Source organism: Panthera pardus, unplaced genomic scaffold (genome assembly GCF_024362965.1).
Source record: "Panthera pardus isolate Hobbes unplaced genomic scaffold, ASM2436296v1 HiC_scaffold_8, whole genome shotgun sequence".
Classification (NCBI taxonomy): domain Eukaryota; kingdom Metazoa; phylum Chordata; class Mammalia; order Carnivora; family Felidae; genus Panthera; species Panthera pardus.
This window is the reverse complement of record NW_026527013.1, coordinates 60,011,966-60,027,446: the sequence shown is the minus strand read 5'-3', so window position 1 is coordinate 60,027,446 and position 15,481 is coordinate 60,011,966. Positions and strand designations below refer to the sequence as shown.

Here is a 15,481-nt window from a genome sequence, read left to right as displayed (position 1 = left end):
ATGTGTCGAGTAAGAAATTGCCGCAGCTGAGGTCAGAGAGGGTTTTTCCTGCTCTCTCCTCTAGGGTTTTGATGGTTTCCTGTCTCACATTCAGGTCCTTTATCCATTTTGAGTTTATTTTTGTGAATGGTGTGAGAAAGTGGTCTAGTTTCATTCTTCTGCATGTGGCTGTCCAGTTCTCCCAGCACCACTTGTTACAGAGACTTTTTTCCCTTGGATATTCTTTCCTGCTTTGTCAAAGATTAGTTGGCCATACTTTTGTGGGTCCAATTCTGGAGTCTGTCTTCTATTCCATTGGTCTATGTGTCTGTTTTTGTGCCAATACCATGCTGTCTTGATGATGACAGCTTTGTAGTAGAGGCTAAAGTCTGGGATTGTGATGCCTCCCACTTTGGTCCTCTTCTTCAATATTACTTTGGCTATTCGGGGCCTTTTGTGGTTCTATACAATTTTTAGGATGGCTTGTTCTAGGTTTGAGAAGAATGCTGGTGCAATTTTGATTGGGATTGCATTGAATGTGTAGATTGCTTTGGGTAGCATTGACATTTTAACAATGTATTCTTCCAATCCATGAGCGCAGAATGTTTTTCCATTTCTTTGTATGTTCTTCAATTTCCTTCATAAGCTTTCTATAGTTTTCAGCATACAGATCTTTTACATCTTTGGTTAGGTTTATTCCTAGGTAGTTTGTGATTCTTGGTGCAGTTGTGAATAGGATAAGTTTCTTTTATTCTCTTTCTGTTGCTTCATTGTTAGTGTATAAGAATGCAACTGATTTCTGTACATTAATTTTGTGTCCTGCGACTTTGCTGAATTCATGTATCAGTTCTAGCAGACTCTTGGTGGAGTCTATCGGGTTTTCCATGTATGATATCATGTCATCTGCAAAAAGTGAAAGCTTGAGTTCATCCATGCCAATTTTGATGCCTTTGATTTCCTTTTGTTGTCTGATTGCTGATGCTAGAACTTCCAACACTATGTTAAACAACAGCGGTGAGAGTGGACATCCCTGTAGTGTTCCTGATCTCAGGGGGAAAGCTCTCAGTTTTTTCCCTATTGAGGATGATATTAGCTGTGGGCTTTTCATAAATGGCTTTTATGATGTTTAAGTATGTTCCTTCTAACCCGACTTTCTCGAGGGTCTTTATTAAGAAAGGATGCTGAATTTTGTCAAATGCTTTTTCTGCATCGATTGACAGGATTGACATGTTGTTATCTTTTCTTTTATTAATGTGATGTATCACATTGATTGATTTGCAAATATTGAACCAGCCCTGCAGCCCAGGAATGAATCCCACTTGAACATGGTGAATAATTCTTTTTTTACACTGTTGAATTCGATTTGCTAGTATTTTGTTGAGAATTTTTGCATCCGTATTCATCAGGGATATTGACCTGTAGTTCTCTTTTTTTGCTGGGTCTTTGTCTGGTTTGGGAATCAAAGTAATGCTGGCTTCATAGAATGAGTCTGGAAGTTTTCTTTCCCTTTCTATTTTTGGGAACAGCTTGAGAAGGATAGGTATTATTTCTGCTTTAAATGTATGGCAGAATCCCCCAGAGAAGCCATCTGGTCTTAGACTCTTATTTATTGGGAGATTTGTGATAACTGATTCAATTTCTTCGCTGGTTATGGGTGTGTTCAAATATTCTGTTTCTTCCTGTTTGAGTTTTGGAAGTGTGTGGGTGCTTAGGAATTTGTCCATTTCTTCCAGGTTGTCCAGTTTGTTGGCATATAATTTTTCATAGTATTCCCTGATAATTGCTTGTATTTCTGAGGGATTGGTTGTAATAATTCCATTTTCCTTCATGACTTTATATGGGTCCTCTCCCTTTTCTTTTCGAGAGGCCTGGCACAGGTTTGTCAATTTTGTTTATGTTTTCAAAAACCAACTCTTGGTTTCATTGATCTGCTCTACTGTTTTTTAGATTCTTGTTTATTTCTGCTCTGATCTTTATTATCTCTCTTTGCCTGCTGGGTTTGGGGTGTCTTTGCTGTTCTGCTTCTAGTTCCTTTAGGTGTGCTGTTAGATTTTGTATTTGGGATTTTTCTTGTTTGTTGAGATAGGCCTGGATTACAATGTATTTTCCTCTCAGGATTGCCTTCACTGCATCCCAAAGTGTTTGGATTGTTGTCTTTTTATTTTCATTTGTTTCCATATAGTTTTTAATTTCTTCTCTAATTTCCTGGCTGACCCATTCATTCTTTAGTAGGGTCTTCTTTTACCCCCATGCTTTTGGAGGTTTTCCAGACTCTTTCCTGTGGTCGATTTCAAGTTTCATAGCATTGTGGTCTGAAAGTGTGCATGGTATGATCTCAATTCTTTTATACTTGGTAAGGGCTGTTTTGTGACCCAGTATGCCATCTATCTTGGAGAATGTTCCATGTGCAATCGAGAAGAAAGTATATTCTGCTGCTTTGGGATGCAGAGTTCTAAATATATCTGTCAAGTCCATATGATCCAATATATCATTCAGGGTCTTTGTTTCTTTATTGATTCTCTGTCTAGATGTTCTATCCATTGTTGTAAGTGGAGTATTAAAGTCTCCTTCAATTACCACATTCTTATCAATAAGGTTGCTTATGTTTGTGATTAATTTTTTATATATTTGGGTGCTACTGAATTCGGTGCATAGACATTTATAATTGTTAGATCTTCCTGATGGATAGACCGTGTAATTATTATATAATGCCCTTCTTCATCTCTTGTTACAACCTTTAATTTAAAGTCTACTTTGTCTGATACAAGTATGGCCACTCCAGCTTTCTTTTGACTTCCAGTAGTGTAATATAGTTCTCCATCCCCTCACTTTCAATCTGAAGGTGTCCTCAGGTCTAAAATGAGTCTCTTGTAGACAGCAAATAGATAGGTCTTGTGGGGTTTTTTTTTAATCCATTCTGATACCCTATGTCTTTTGGTTGGAGCATTTAGTCCATTTACATTCAGTGTTATTATTGAAAGATATGGGTTTAGAGTCATTGTGATGTTTGTAGGCTTCATGCTTGTAGTGGTGTCTCTGGTACTTTGTGGTCCTTGCAACATTTCACTTACAGAATCCCCCTTGGGATCTCTTGTAGGGCTGCTTTAGTGGTGATGAATTCCTTCCATTTTTGTTTGTTTGGAAAAAACCTTTATCCCTCCTTCTATTCTGAATGACAGACTTGCTGGATAAAGGATTCTTGGCTGCATATTTTTCCTGTTCATCACATTGAAGATTTCCTGCCATTCCTTTCTGGCCTGTCAAGTTTCATTAGATAAGTCTGCTACTACCCTTATGTGTCTACCTTTACCTGTTAGGGCCCCTTTATCCCTAGCTGCTTTCAGAATTCTCTCTTTATCCTTGTGTTTTTCCAGTTTCACTATGATATGTCATGCAATTCAAGTTATGTCTGAAGGGAGTTCTCTGTGCCTCTTGGATTTCAATGCCTGTTTCCTTCCCCAGATCAGGGAAGTTCTCAGCTATGATATGTTCAAGTACACCTTCAGCCTCTTTCTCTCTTATTCTTCTTCTGGAATTCCTATGATATGGATATTGTTCCATGTGATTGCATCACTTAGTTCTCTAATTCTCCCCTTGTACTCCTGCGTTTTTTATCTCTTTTTCTCAGCTTCGTCTTTTTCCATAATTTTATCTTCTAATTCACCTATTCTCCCCTCTGCCTCTTCAATCTGCACTATGGCTGTCTCCGTTTTATTTTGCACCTCATTTATAGCATTTTTTAATTCATCATGACTATTTTTTAGTCCCTTAATCTCTGTAGCAATAGATTCTCTGTTGTCCTTTATGCTTTTTTCAAGCCCAGTGATTAAGTTTATGACTATTATTCTAAAATCTTGTTCCATTATATTGCTTAAATTGGCTTTGATCAATTCATTAGCTGTCACTACTTCCTGGAGTTTCTTTTGAGAAGCATTCTTCTGTGTCGTCATTTTGGCTAGTTTTCTGCCCCTGATGTATTTTAAAAGCTTGTGTGCTCTACACCTGAGAGCACTGTTATATTAAATGAAGGTTATACACTGTCCAGGGCCTGGCCCTTCAGGAGTTTTTTCGGGGATTGTTACTTGCTCTCTGTTGTTGTGACTTTGGTTGTTTTATTACCCTATTCATAGTGATAATATGGACCCTCCACCAGGTGTGCTTTGATTTGTTCCTTGGAGTAGCCCTGTAAAGGAAAACAGATAGACAAACAGGAGACAAAAACATGCAAATACACAAACAAATAACACAAACAAACAAACAAAAACAAAAAACTAAAGACAAAAAAGAAAAAAAACCCAGAACACCAACTACAAGTAAAGGAGAGGATGGAGGTGGTGCTGATGGAAGAGCACATACAAAGGGAGAAACAACAGGAGCGGGGTGGTGGGGGGGAGGAATAAACATTGATTAGGCAGAGAGACTAAAAGGTTTAATCCAGAGAGAAGGGAAAATAAAGAATGAGGCAAGGAAAACAAAACGAGGATAAAGTTACCCAGACAGAGAAACTTATGGCTTAATTATTCCAGAGAGGGAGAAGGGAGTGTAAAGAAGCAGGTGTAGAACATGTATCAAGACAATGGATTAAATATGTCTGTTTAGACAGACTAATAACCAGAGTAACCAGCCTAGGGGAGGGAAGAGATAAGGAAGAGAAATGGTGGGGGAGGAGAATATATCTATATATCCAGAGTGGACCTAGAGTTAATCCAGGTAATGCATTGCTTGTCGGGAGTAGCTGTTTGTAGGATCCGTGCAGCTCCAGTGAATACAGTTACCCAGTGAAAAGGGGCGTGGTTTGGTGTAATCAGGACCCACCTCCACTAAGGACCCCGGGAGTGATCCCTGAGGCCCAGCCTTGGTGGTGGTGTTGGTGTGTGGGGGAAATGGTGATGCCCCAGTCTCTTCTCCATGGAGCCAACCAGATGGAGTCAGTTTGAGTTGTCCTCACTGTGACAAGAGTGCAGATGGGGTGGTCCTTCTCGCTCCACCAACTCCCCTGACCCTGCACTTGGCTAGCATTCAAAGTCCCGCTCCATGCACTCTGGCACTGGGGAAGTGCCTCTCAGTGTGGTCTGATATGTGGTCCTGGCTGGCTTTGTCTGTGCCACCGCATTTCAGGGAGGACCACCTTCTCCTACTGCAGACTGAGAGCTGCTGCCCTCACCAGGAGCCCCCTGGGGTGGCAGACGCAAGCAGCCTTTGTCTTTTCCCACAGCACTCCAAGGACATGGCCACCTTTTCCTCCTGCAGACTGCACGCTTGGCCCAGCCACTGTGCCCAGGGGTGGCGGACACAGGCAGGTTCTGTATTATCACACAACCCTCTAGGGAGGAACCACTTTTTCCAACTGCGGACTGAGCCTCTGACCTACCACAGCACCCAGGCCTGGCTCCCCTCCTCCCCAGATGCGCGAGCAGGGAGCCGGCTCCAGTTGGAAGAAAGCCCCACAATTAGAGATCGAATCCTTCTCAGTCTCAGTCCGAGGTCTTTCTCCTGTCTAGATACAGTCTTGCACTTCCCTAGCCACTCTTTCTCTTCCCTTTGTCTCTGCACAGAAGGGGGTCCCTCCCCTCCATGCCCATCTATCTTTTTTCCAGCTTTCCCATTTTCTTCCTTGTAGTTTCAGTCTATTTTCCTTCCAGGCTCTGGTGTTTTCAAAGTCCTTTGGCTTCTACACTTCTTTGTTTGAGAGACGTGGGAAGTATGGATTCCACCTACTTCTCCACCATGTTGGCCCCTCCCCCAATAATAAAATTTTTAAGAACCAGCTAGAAATTCTTGAACTACAGAGTACAGTAACTGAAATAAAAGTATCAGTAGAGTGGCTCAACAGTAGGTTTGAACTGGCAGAAGAAAGAATCAGTGAACTTTAAGATAGACATTATGCAACCTAAAAATGAGAAAAATAATTTCTTTAAATGAAAAGAGCCTCAGAAAGGAATGGGTAACCATTAAACACGCCAACATATGCATAATGGGAGTTACAGAAAGAGAGAAAAACAGAAAGGAGCAGAGAAAAATGTTAAAATAAATAACAGCTGAATACTTCCCAAATTTGATGGAAAAACATTAGTCTAAAAATCCATGAAGTTCAGTAAATAGCTCAATCCATGAAGCTTAATGTAGAATAACCATAAGGAGATCCACTCTCAAACACATCTTAGTAAAAATAGTGAAAAACAAATACAGAAGAAAATTTTGGGAGTATCAAGAGAAAAATGATTAATCATTTATAAAGGAACCCCAATAAGATTAACAGAAACAACTGATTGTTCATCAGAAACAACAGAGGCCAGAAGGTAGTGGGATGATACATTCCAAACACTGAAAGAACAAAACTGTCAACCAAGAATCTCATATTTAGCAAAGTTATCTTTCAAAAAATAAAAGCAAAAAATAAAGACATGTCCAGATAAACAAAAACTTTGATAATTTGTTGCTACCAGACCCACCTTGTGAGCAATACTGAAGGAAGTTCTTCAAGCTGAAAGCAAGTGACTCAGACAGTAATCCATAAGAGACCACCAGGAAAGGTAATTATATAATTATAAAAAACAGCTTAAATGTATATTTTCTTTCTTTTCTTAACTGATTTAAAAAGCAGTTGTATAAAAACAATGTGTATATAATTGTATTGTTGGATTTACAACAAATATAAATGAAATATATTTGACAATAATAGCAGAAAAGAGGTAGGTGGGAGCAAAACTGAAAAGGAGTAAGGAAGAGATACCAGAGTAACTCAACAAGAGGAACAAATGAAAAGAACCAGAAATGTAAATAAGGTTAATATAGCAAACTACGTAATTATATATTTGCTTCCCTTTCTCTTGAACTTCTCTCATAGACATAAAATTATAGCAGCATACTATTGGGTTTATAATGTATATCAATGTGATGTGTGCACAAAAATATGTGGCATAACAGCACAGACGTAATAGAGCGATTAGGAATAGTATTTGTATATTTCCCTGGAGTTAAATTAGCATAAATCTGAAGTATTTTCTGATAAAATCCTAGAGAAACCAACTAGGAAAATAACTAAAAGTTCTATTGTGAAAAAAATCATTAAAAGAATTAAAATGTTACACTAGAAAATATTCACTAATGTAAAGAAAGCCATAAAAGAGACATAGAAACAAAAGACAGGAAACACAGAAAGCAAAAAGTAAAATGGCAGACACAAATCCACTATGTCAATAATCACAGTACATGTAAATGGATTAAACAATCCAGTCAGAAAGGCAAAGACTGTCAAAATGGATCAAAACAAGATCCACATATATGCTGTCCAAGGAGACATCAGATATAAATATGTTGCAAGTAAAGGGATGAAAAAAATACATCATGCAGACAAGAACCACATGAAAGTTAGAGTAGTTATGCTAATATCAGATGAAGCAAACTTTAAGACAAAAACTATTAAGGAAATAAATAGAGACATTTATAATAATGAAAATATTAATAAAAAAGTATGAGGTGTTGTCAAAGTTCTATTTAAAGGACTATTCTATTCATTTAAAGGAAATACTTTCCTTTAAATGACAAAAAAAATAAATGAATTAAACTTTCAACTCAAAAAGTTACCAAAAAAAAAGCACACAGGAGGACAGAGAAGAAAATAAAAATGATAAAAGCAGAAAAAAATGACAGAATAGTAATGGGATGGGTAAGGAAATTCAAGAGCTATTTTGTTTGTTTTTTGAGGGGAGTACAGGAACAAGAACTTTTCACAAATTTAATCAATTTTAAAAGAGAAAGAAAAAGTGAAAAGTATAAGGGGATATTATAACAACCAAAGGGAGAATAAAAAAAGGAATTAGTTATAAGAAATTATTAATACGACTCTATGCCAATGTATTTTAAGTGTGTGCCAGAAGGGACAACATTTCCAATAAACTAGACCACTAACCACAGAAGAAACTAAACAAGCAATTCATGTAATACCTCCCTAAATGCTCTAAGTCTAGAATGTTCTACAGATAAAGTCTCTTAAATATAATAATTCCCAAGATATGTAATTTATTCCAGAGCCTGTATATACAACACACAAAAAATGGAAAACATTCGGGGAAACATTTGAAAGCTAGAACCCTTCCAGGTCTGGGTCCCTCCCACGGTGGGAGAGAGCCATCTCCCCAACAGGCTGGCCACCCCCACTGGATCACTGGGCCAGCAATCACTCTTCCCTACTAGAGCACATCATGCAGCAAGCCCTGTTCTGACCAAGTGCATCTCTGACTTCCTGGAGCCCTGGCACCTCCAGATGCCCCTGTCCACATCCCTTACCAGATCCAGGGAGGATGTTGACCACGCCCTTGGGAATGCCAGCCTTCAAGGTCAACTCTGCAAACTTCAAGGCTGTGAGTGGAGTCACCTGGGGAGGGAGGGAAGAAGACTGGGTCAGGAAGGACCAGGAAGTGGGGCTCGGCCTTCCTCTCCCAGCAGCCAAGGTAGCAAGCAGGGAGGAGCAGTCATGGCAGGAGGACCCTCCAGGGTAAGCCCCATCATAGTGGGTACTGCCAACCCAGCCAGCTTCCCCCAGAGCTTCAGTGGAAAGTGGGGAGTAAGGCCTGCTACCTCCTGTGTCTTCTAGTGCCTTCTCCTGGCAGGCTCCAGCCCTGTGGCCAGGCCTGGCCCCTTCCTGAACATTCATACCTTCTTCACTCAAAGAGTGCAGTGTCCCAGGACTGCCTGGAAGCACCTCAGTGCCAGGTAATGCCCAGAACTCCCTGGTGGGTGTGAGATTCTAATTACCATGTCGTGGCTGAAGGCCATTCCTCTCCCCTGGCCTGCTAGCAGTGGTTCCTCTTCTGGCCCAGGTAATTTTCCTTGTAAAGTTTGGGTTGTGTCCCACCTACCACCTGGCCTTAGGCTGAGCCTCCAAATCTGTGGGGTGCTGGCGCTGGGAGGGCACAGGCCTGTTACCGGGTCTTCCAGGGACAATTGCCTGGATCTGTGCACAACAAGCCCCCAGTAATGTGAGAGGTTATGGGTCATCTCAGAAAGTTGTTGTCATGCTCAAACAAGCAAATGTGTGCAAATTTTTAATTTTCATGTAATTTGTTATGGACTAAAATGCTGCCTCAGGGTGAATACTATAAATGCTAGCTGTCGCTATTGATGGGTTTTAAATTATAACTTTCTCGGAGCCAAGTTTCCCCAAAGTAGCCAGGAGACCTGGGTACGCTGTCCAGAGCCACATGATGGAGCATCTTGCCTTCAGTTCCTAACACCCCTGGGGGCAGGCAGGGGACAGGCTGTTACTTTCAGTATACAGGTGAAGAAGCTGAGGCTCGTGCAAGGGGTTCCTCGTCCCCAGGGGACCCTGCTCAGGCCCTTCCAGCCTGCCTGAGTGACCCTGACCTGTGCAGCTTCCGTGTGAAGGGCTGGCGGGGGTGGGGGGGGGAGGGTGCAGGTGCACAAATCCCACCACTCCCTTGCTCCCTCCAGGACTTTCAGTCTCTGAAGCCAAATAAGCGACCAAAGCTGTCTCAGAGCATGGGGCCTGGACAAGGGACCAAATAGGGTTTCTGCTCCCCCAAATCCAGAGGGCTGGTATCTGTGGGAAAATAACTCTGCTCACCAAGCAGCTGCAGGTACACACACGGCTAACCTGACTCAGCCACCCCATGGTCGAATGAACAGACTCTGCCTACAGCCCACATTGACCCTTGCTGCCTGCTGCCTCTGCTGCTGTGAGCCGGGCCCATGGAAGGCCAGCCCTCATCAGTAGTACCTTTCCTCCCTTGAGGAGGAACCAGTCCCAGGTGGTCAAAGGGCCCAACAGGGCACCTGTTTCCTCCTCTACAGCCCATAGGCCCCACCTGGAACACACCCAGACCCACCTGGGCAGGCTTGATCACCACTGTGTTCCCAGCAGCCAGGCAGGCAGCTGTCTTCCAGGAGAGCATCATCAGGGGGTAGTTCCAGGGGATGACGATGCCACAGACCCTATGGTACAAAGAAGTGTGTCTTCGTCTCTCCACTCATCCTGGGTGCCAGACTTCACCTGCCAACTGCTTCCTCTCCCCAAGCCTGACACCCGTTCCACTCCAAGCATCTTGATATGGTGCCCAAGGTCCCCCTGAGAGAGCTCACCCCTGGCCTTCCAGCCCCTGGTGGGGCAGTATGTCCAGCGTGGCAATAGCCCCTCTTCCTGGCATGGCAAAATACTAGGGAACATGGTTTCTCATCGGAACTGTCAGACCTGTCTAAGGATAGTCCAGTAGGGCATGACACCAGGCAGTGCAGGAGTTGACAGAAGGCAGGGCCAGGGAGAAGGCCAGGGACCACCCAGGTGGGCAGAGAGAGTATGGAAGAGAAGTGGGATCACACGGGTGGGACAGGAGGAAGTCAGTGACGGTCCTCTTGGGTGTGAGGCCAGGGTGAAGTCCCATGGAGAGAAGGAAGCAGTCAGCTGAGGAGGCCTAATAAGGCTTGTCTGCTTTGCATTAAGAGATGGTACCCAGCATCAGTGTGCCCCTTGGTCCCAGAGAAAGCCTCTGGGTGAGCAGAGACTCCATAAAAGGGAAGCCCCTCATGGTCCTGGGGGGCCTAATGCAGACACATGTGGTCCCAGCAGGCATGAGGCCCTGCATTTCCCTGACTCCAGTAAAACCCAGGGCACTGTCTTCATCAGTGTCGACAATTAATGAGCCGGTCCACACAGAACTGCTCAGGCTACCTAACTTGTTTTCTTCATCATATTCATGATCATCATCACCACAGAATGTTTCCCAAAAGAGGACTTAGCTGAACCCAGGAAGGGGAAGAGCGTGTGTGAAGGCTGAGGTCAGGACATTCTGGGGACCAGCACACCATCCTGGGAACAACAGGGTGCACTCAGGGGTTTGGAGAGCCACTCCCCACCCCATGTACACCCAGCAGACCCAACAGGATGAGAAGGTGGAGGGAGCACGGTGAGTTGTCCAGGGAAGAGGGTGAGGTTATCAGGGTTGTGGGGGCTCCAAAGGAGAATGGACGTCAGGAAGTCTCACTGTCATGGCTGAACTGTACTCCCCAAAACTCGCAGTTGAAATCCTAACTCCAGAACGTCCTTATTTGGAAATTGGGCCATCCCAGATGTAATTAGGTAAGATGAGGTCATACTGAAATAGGGTGTGTACCTAACCCAATAGGACTGATGTTCTTCAAAAAACAGAGCCATGTGAACAGACAGACATACACAAGGAGGACACCAAGTGAACATGAGGGCAGAGATTGGGGAACACCCAAGACTGCCAGTAAGCCACCAGAAGCTGGGGGAGATGACTGGAGCAGATTCTCCCTCATACCCTCAGAAGAAACCAACACTCTGACACCTGAATCTAGAACTTCCAGCCCCAGAATGCTGAGGCAACAAATGTGTGCTGCTTGAGTCTCTTAGTTTCAGTACTTTGTTATGGCAGCTCTAGCAGACGCATAAACCCGCCCATATAGGGACAACTTTCCCAGTCCCCCAACTCCCTGGGAGGCTCTGCATTAGTGTCCTCCTCAGTCTGATGGGGACAGACTCCTCGGGAGGCATCTGGAAGAGCAGTGACCATGCAAATTCCTGTGACTGGCAGCCAGGTGGGCCATGGTCCCCCTGCCCAGCGCTTCTCAGGCCTGCGCCCAAGTAAGGGGCTCCAAGCACATGGGCTATGCAGGGCTCTCACCCTACACTCTGACACCTGGGCAGGGGAGTTCCTTGTGGGGGCCTGTCCTGGAACACTGTCTACATATTGTGTCCTCTGGGGGAAAGGCTGGGTGGGAACCCCAGCCCTCAGTGCCACTTCCCTCCCAGGCTGCCCCCTCTCTCTGGGGGCTATAGGACAGGGTTTTCCTATATCCACAGCCCACTCTCCCAACAGGGGCTGCCCTCACCAGCAGGCCTGTCCTTCAGGACCTGGTGTGTTCATCTGTACACATTTCTGTTGATGCAAATGACATCTGAACACATTCTCCTTCTGACATACCCCCACATTCCCAAGGAAGCTGAGTGCCCTTGACTACCATCCACAGGGATGTGAGGTCCCTACTGGTGGATCCCAGAGGCCCCACGTTTGTAAGGGGCACAGGGTAGGTGGGAATGCCTGCTGGGTGCTGACCACACTGGGCCTCTGATGCACTTTAGATGATTTTAGAGGGCATTCCTCAGTGCGCTTCCCTCACACAAGTTTTTCCTGGAGCTGTTCCGTGTGGTCCCCATAGCTCTGTCCCATGCCTTCACACTGCCATAAGCCATGCCCTGGTTAGGAGGCTGCAGTGTTCAGCATGGGTTGTGCAGGGTTTTGTTGTCAAGGCCCCAGCACAGCTGCTGTGAGTGCTCTTGGGCTTGTCTCCTTGTGCACCTGTGTCAGTGAGCCACCATAGTTATGCCTGTGACGGGGTACATTTGGGGACTGAATAGGCACTGCCACGTTGCCTTTCACAAAGGTGGATCCTCTGCCCGCCTCCCCCCGACCCCAAAAGGCAGTGTGAGGAGGCTTCTCTCTCCCTAGGCCTTTGGACCATCTGATGGTGAGGCAAGGCCCCTCATGTCTGGGTTTAACATAATTTCCCCAATTCCTAGTCTTTTCTATGTTGACTGGGCAGGTGTCTGTCTCCTGTTGAGCACTGGTTCCTATCCTTGTCTATTTCTCTATTATTTTTACCCTGCTCCTTGGTTCTGTGTAGTTCTTAATTTTTATGCATATTCATTATTATACTCTTTGCAGATAAAATTTTTCAGGTGTACCCTCTGTTTCCCACTATGACCCTGACTGATACAGGGCTATTGTGGGGATTAAGTAAAATTATACTTATAAGGCCACTGAAACAGTGCTTGGCACAGAGCAGCTACTTTAGACGTGAAAGCTGTTTTATTTGCTAGAATATAAGTCCCCTGAGGACAGGCATTCTCATCAGTTTCGATCATTGTTGTATATCCAGCACCTGAAATGTATGGCATGTAGTAATTAGTGAATAAATAGCATTCGATAGATGTGTAAAAAGGGGATGAGCGCTCACACTACAAATTGCGCGAAAAGTGCCTAGTGTGTGGCGAGTCTTCGACCAACGCTGTGACTCACCCAATAGGCTCCTTCCTGGTCAAGGTCAGGTTGCGGTTTGGTCTGGCTTGGTTGATGGGGATGGTGGAGCCCTGGAACAAACAAGGGGAGTCACTGATAGGGGGCTCCATTGTTTCCTTCCCCCTTCCCCCTGGGCAGCCAGACTGTGCTTGGGGCTCAGAAAGGAACAGGGTCTTGTATGCATCCTGAAACCCCCATGACTGAGACAGGCAGGAGACACAAACCTTCCAGATTATGTACAACAGGGGTATCTGAGGACTTCAGGTACAGGTGGAGCAGGCAGCCATCAGGGGCAAGGTGCCTGCTGCACTGAGACTGGCAGAATCCTCAGACAAGAAACTGGTCCTGGTACATGTAAGGCCTCTGGCTTTGACACTGGGGCAGACAAGGGAGGAGGTGGGGGGCCAAGTTGTCTCTGGAGACTGTGCCGGCCCAGGAGGCCCCAGGTGGGGACTGGCTCCAGCCAACAGTGATGCAACAGTACAAGGAGGAGCAGAAGTTGGGCTTGCCATCATACCTGCACCTCTCAGCCCCATGGAGAGGATAGGAGGCGTGGAGCCCATTTCTGGCAGAGACCCCAATGAACCTTTTGGTAATGGATATCTCTGGGGAAGGGTTGACCCATCCCTGCCTCTGGTGGGCAAACCACTGGGAATGGCTTCCAAGGTCACATCCTGATCCCTGGGATCCAGGAGACGGTGAGCTACCCCTTCTGCAAAGATGTGAAATGGCACAGTTGACCTGATGCAGGTCAGATGATGCAGATGTCCCCAGCATGACCTCGGGAACCTCCATAAAGGCAGAGTTTTCTCCAGTTTAAGAGAGAGGGATGCCAAGTCTGAGAAAGGCAAGGGGGGGTGGGCGGTGGCAAGGGCCAGAGTGAGGCCTGCAGTAGCCTCGGCCAGAAGCCGGCAAGGACCTGGACCTTCGGTCCTGCAACAACAGTTGAGTTCTGCCAACACCTGAACAGGCCTGCAGGCAGGGTCTCCCCAGAGCTCCAGATAAAGCCCAGCCTAGACACTGATCTTGTGAAATCCTAGCATGGAACCCAGCCAAGCCTGCCTGAACGTCCCATCTGCAGAAATGTAAGCTGATGGGTTGTTTTAAACCAATAAACTGGGTCATTTTTTATGCAGTATGTAGGCTAACACACTGCCCTAGAGTTTCCTGCTGAGCCCAGCTTGCCTGCGTGAGCTCTCACTTGGTGGGTAAGAGCCTCAGCCCCACCTGAATTTTGTCACACCAGCCAGCAAAGTAGCGGAAGGTCTGGATGGACATGCCCACGTGGGTCTTCAGGGCCAGTGTGTAGACAGCGCCTGCATCCAGAGCCTCGATGGTGGCCAGCTCTTCCTGGTGCTGTTCCATGAGGTCTGCCAACCTGGGCAAGGGGTGGAGTAGGGGAGGGAGATGGGCTCAGGTCAGGACCAGCCTTGCTTATTCTTTCGAGGCCCTTCTTCAATGAACAAGGGCCTCTGCCCTGCACTCCCAGCTCTGTCACACTCAGATGTGCTGACCTCGGTTTTCTGATCTGTGAGATGGGACAGCAAGGTTTACTTTGCTGGATGGGCATGAGGATGATGCCCTTCTGTCCCTCTCTCCTCTCCTCTCTTTTCCTTTCTTCCTTCATAAAATATGGATGCATTAACTACTTTATAATAACACACATGATTCTGCAAAAGCAGTCCCTCTGCCTCTGCAGTAAGGAGGTCACCATCCAAAAAGGTCACCCTGTCTCTGGACAACTTTGACGAGGGGAAAGCATGTCCAGCTTCAAGCACCAGCTGATCCAGTGGAGTGTGCCCCCAAGGATGGTATCTGTGGGGAGGGGGAGGGGAGATGATGGGAGAGATTCAAGGGAAGGTTCATCTACACAGCTCTCCTTGTTAGCTCTCTGAAATCCAGTTGCCCTCCTGTGATTCTGGTGGGTGTGCTGCTATGGGCAGCCTGGGAATTAGGACTGTGCCCCCTTCTCTGATATAAAGGAGCCCCAAAAGCAGAGTGCCCAGGGAACAGGGTGCCTAGAGGAAGGTGGAGGCCACAGACCCAGAGTGGCTCTCAAACTTGTACATGGGGGAGCTCTGGCCCAGAGATAAGTCTGGGACAAAAGACTGCTGACCAGCTCCTCTCTGAATTCAGCCATGGCATGGCCTAAACACCCCAAGTACACACTCTCCCTGGGAAGCCAACCCTAATTCCTGCCCTCTCTACACCAATAACATATCCCTCCAGTGTCCTGATAGCAACCTCTACCTTTCTTCAAACCTTGCATGACTGTTACAGTTATCCACTTAGTTGAGTATTCCAGGACTATTTGCCTCTCCCTGAGGCCTGGGACAGGATTTGGTCTCCTGCTCCCTACTGGACCTCCTACACCCACTGGGCACACAGTCAGTATGTAGCATAAGGCTTGTGAGTGAAACTGTGGGCTGAACAGACATGAGCAATTT

At 45.6% G+C, this 15,481-nt stretch overlaps 1 protein-coding gene across 3 annotated transcripts in view; it reads right to left on the bottom strand.

The window, feature by feature from the left end:
• Positions 1-15,481, bottom strand: part of ALDH1L1 (aldehyde dehydrogenase 1 family member L1) — a 130,581-nt gene that overhangs the window by 19,761 nt on the left and 95,339 nt on the right. For all 3 annotated transcript variants that reach the window (XM_053896880.1, XM_053896881.1, XM_053896882.1), the window contains exons 13-16: positions 14,262-14,412; positions 13,035-13,105; positions 9,828-9,933; positions 8,269-8,356 (exon numbers count right to left, since the gene is read on the bottom strand). In XM_053896880.1, coding sequence (XP_053752855.1) covers positions 8,269-8,356; positions 9,828-9,933; positions 13,035-13,105; positions 14,262-14,412 — 416 coding nt within the window. The remainder of the gene's footprint in view (positions 1-8,268; positions 8,357-9,827; positions 9,934-13,034; positions 13,106-14,261; positions 14,413-15,481) is intronic.